Source organism: Photinus pyralis, unplaced genomic scaffold, assembly GCF_008802855.1.
Source record: "Photinus pyralis isolate 1611_PpyrPB1 unplaced genomic scaffold, Ppyr1.3 Ppyr1.4_LG6, whole genome shotgun sequence".
Classification (NCBI taxonomy): Eukaryota; Metazoa; Arthropoda; class Insecta; order Coleoptera; family Lampyridae; genus Photinus; species Photinus pyralis.
Window position 1 is genome coordinate 23,476,841 of NW_022170663.1, and position 1,808 is coordinate 23,478,648.

The 1,808-nt window shown below is 37.2% G+C and overlaps 1 protein-coding gene across 2 annotated transcripts; it reads right to left on the reverse strand.

Moving 5' to 3' along the window:
- Positions 1 to 1,229: 1,229 nt before the first annotated feature.
- Positions 1,230 to 1,808, reverse strand: LOC116174207. Of its 2 annotated transcripts, XM_031492091.1 has the most exons (4): positions 1,692 to 1,808; positions 1,508 to 1,640; positions 1,391 to 1,459; positions 1,230 to 1,339 (listed from the first exon to the last, which is right to left on the reverse strand). In XM_031492091.1, exons 1-4 carry the CDS (start codon positions 1,734 to 1,736, stop codon positions 1,272 to 1,274), a joined length of 315 nt encoding a protein of 104 aa, XP_031347951.1. In that variant the 5' UTR covers positions 1,737 to 1,808; the 3' UTR covers positions 1,230 to 1,271. The 2 variants fall into 2 exon arrangements, with proteins under 2 accessions (XP_031347951.1, XP_031347948.1); XM_031492088.1 differs by having other exon boundaries at positions 1,391 to 1,640.

A 1,808-nucleotide genomic window follows, 5' to 3' on the forward strand; every position in this document is an offset into this window, starting at 1 on the left:
AAGAGACTAGCTATTATTTCCAGTAATTTTTACATTCGCACCCAAGCTCCAAACATGCACCCAATTTTATGTGGCGTGCTGCTTGCTGCACTTATGGTTTGCCGACCGCACTCATTGCACCGATTCTACTAAAATGTATTTGTTTCAGCAAAACTACTCGCGAAAATTTCATTTGGGTACGTAAACGTTTTACATTGATGCCCATTCATTTGTTTTGCTTCCCCAGGGTTGCTGAGGGAATTCGAAAATCAGAAAATGGGATCTAGTACAAGATCCTCCGTTCTACGACGTTTTGGAATTCGTGTCCCCGCAGTGTTGCCCAGGTTTTACGATGAACCCGGTGATGGGTTAACGTTGGGCGATCTTGGGTGGTCTTTCAGAGTGCTTAACCTGTGTAAAATACCAGACTTTCCAGTAAGTAATTATAATTGAACGTGGATCGATCCGCGATTATCTACACATTCGTGACATCACTAGTCCATCGCCGCGCCGCATCAACCCTAAATTTTAAGATATGTTTAAAAATTGATGAAAAATAAATAAGTAATGAGAATGGACCTTCTGATTATTATCCACTGTTGCGCACATACTCATTTTTAATTTTTGAAGACCTAGTTGTTAAAAATCTGTGCCACTCCTTACCTTTTCCTATATGCAAATCCCCTTTTCAAATACACAAATCGTGAACTGGCATTTAGAGATATTTTAAAAAATATCCATTGAATCTCTCCTGATACCGTTTACTCATAGTAATTTCCTTGAAATACAAAATACTAGGCAAAAGTCTGTGAAGCCCATTTCGAACGCTCATTAGAAGTCTTACACCAAAACAAAACCTAAAGAAGTGACACAAATCGAATCTACGAAAACTGATTATTTCAGAGATATGATGTTTTCGAATCCCAAAATTGAAGAAGTGCAAGAATAGCATAACGGTTATTACTGTCACTGTGACGAAAAAAAACACATTAACAGAAGTCAAAATTATGAAAGAATTAATTGCTACATATTCTTAAAATTAAAGTTCTCAAATTCTAATAAACTATAAAACGCCCGTTCCAACAAAAAAGTTTAATTTTAGTTTTTAATTTTTTATATTCTAAATTTCTTATTTCTAATGGTAACAAATTAAAAAAATTAATAGATAAATTAATGTGGCTTTTGTGGGTTATAATCTGGTGCGGACCTGAATCATCAATTTAATGGTACCTTCAGAAATCAAAGACTAATATTTATTCTACATTTTTATTAAGTAATTCAAAAGCATAACGTCAGACCTTGCCAGTTCTTCCAGAAGCGATTGACCGCAGACACGAAAATGTGTTGAACCGTTGGTTTTCTGAAACGAAGTTCCTTTAGGCGATCATTTATACTTACTAAATGGACTTACCGGTCGGGAAAGCTGGAGCACTACGAAAGCCAACCTTACCATTACCACTTGATCCGAAAATTACGTTACCTGAGGGTTGTATTGGGAGAAGGGCAGGTACAATTACGTCAAATTTACCTGATCGATGGAACGGGGGAGGATTGATGTAATCTCGGTTGACAAATCGCCATTGTGGTCCAGAACTATCATACGGATATCTGTTAAAGGTGAATTTAACTTGAGCCAATTTTGAAGTCTGTGCGAGGTTTCCCTAAAATAAAGGTGTAACATCGTAACATGATTCATGGGATGAGTTACATACTGAAAGTGAGGATATCAGCAGCAGAACACCGACAACTTTGTACATCTCGAGGCGAAAGTAGAAGCGCAATGCGTGAGTTCAGATACAGTGGGCCTGTATTTAAACCGAATTACGACC